The 307-nt window shown below is 45.9% G+C and overlaps 1 protein-coding gene across 1 annotated transcript in view; it reads right to left on the reverse strand.

The window, feature by feature from the left end:
* Positions 1–5: 5 nt before the first annotated feature.
* Positions 6–307, reverse strand: part of LOC111829223 — a gene marked incomplete at its 3' end in the record, with an annotated part of 11,309 nt that continues 11,007 nt past the window's right edge. Inside the window, exons 5-6 of the mRNA XM_023777851.1 lie at positions 191–271; positions 6–93 (exon numbers count right to left, since the gene is read on the reverse strand). Coding sequence (XP_023633619.1) covers positions 6–93; positions 191–271 — 169 coding nt within the window. The remainder of the gene's footprint in view (positions 94–190; positions 272–307) is intronic.

Below are 307 nucleotides of genomic sequence, written 5' to 3' on the forward strand. Positions count from 1 at the left end.
CTGGTCTGGTCGCTTGCGCTTGCCAAGAACTCCAAGACTGTCTTTGAGGCTGCCAACTCCATAGTAATTACCTCGGGAGTCCTTCTCAGTGGACTATGAAAGAAAGGACAAAGGAAAACACTATAGAGTAAGGCAAAACAGATTCATCCAAGACTCTCTAAATGTGTAAAGTTTCAGAAAGGTGCTTTACCTGAAGAAATATGGCAGTATAATCATCAGCCGTGAGTTCCCGAGGTTGTGAAGATCCGCCTGAAACCGCTGAAGTATCCTCCTGGAGCTCATCCAACTTCGCTTGCACGTTCTTCTC

The sequence above is a fragment of the Capsella rubella genome, unplaced genomic scaffold, assembly GCF_000375325.1.
Source record: "Capsella rubella cultivar Monte Gargano unplaced genomic scaffold, Caprub1_0 scaffold_17, whole genome shotgun sequence".
Lineage (NCBI taxonomy): Eukaryota > Viridiplantae > Streptophyta > Magnoliopsida > Brassicales > Brassicaceae > Capsella > Capsella rubella.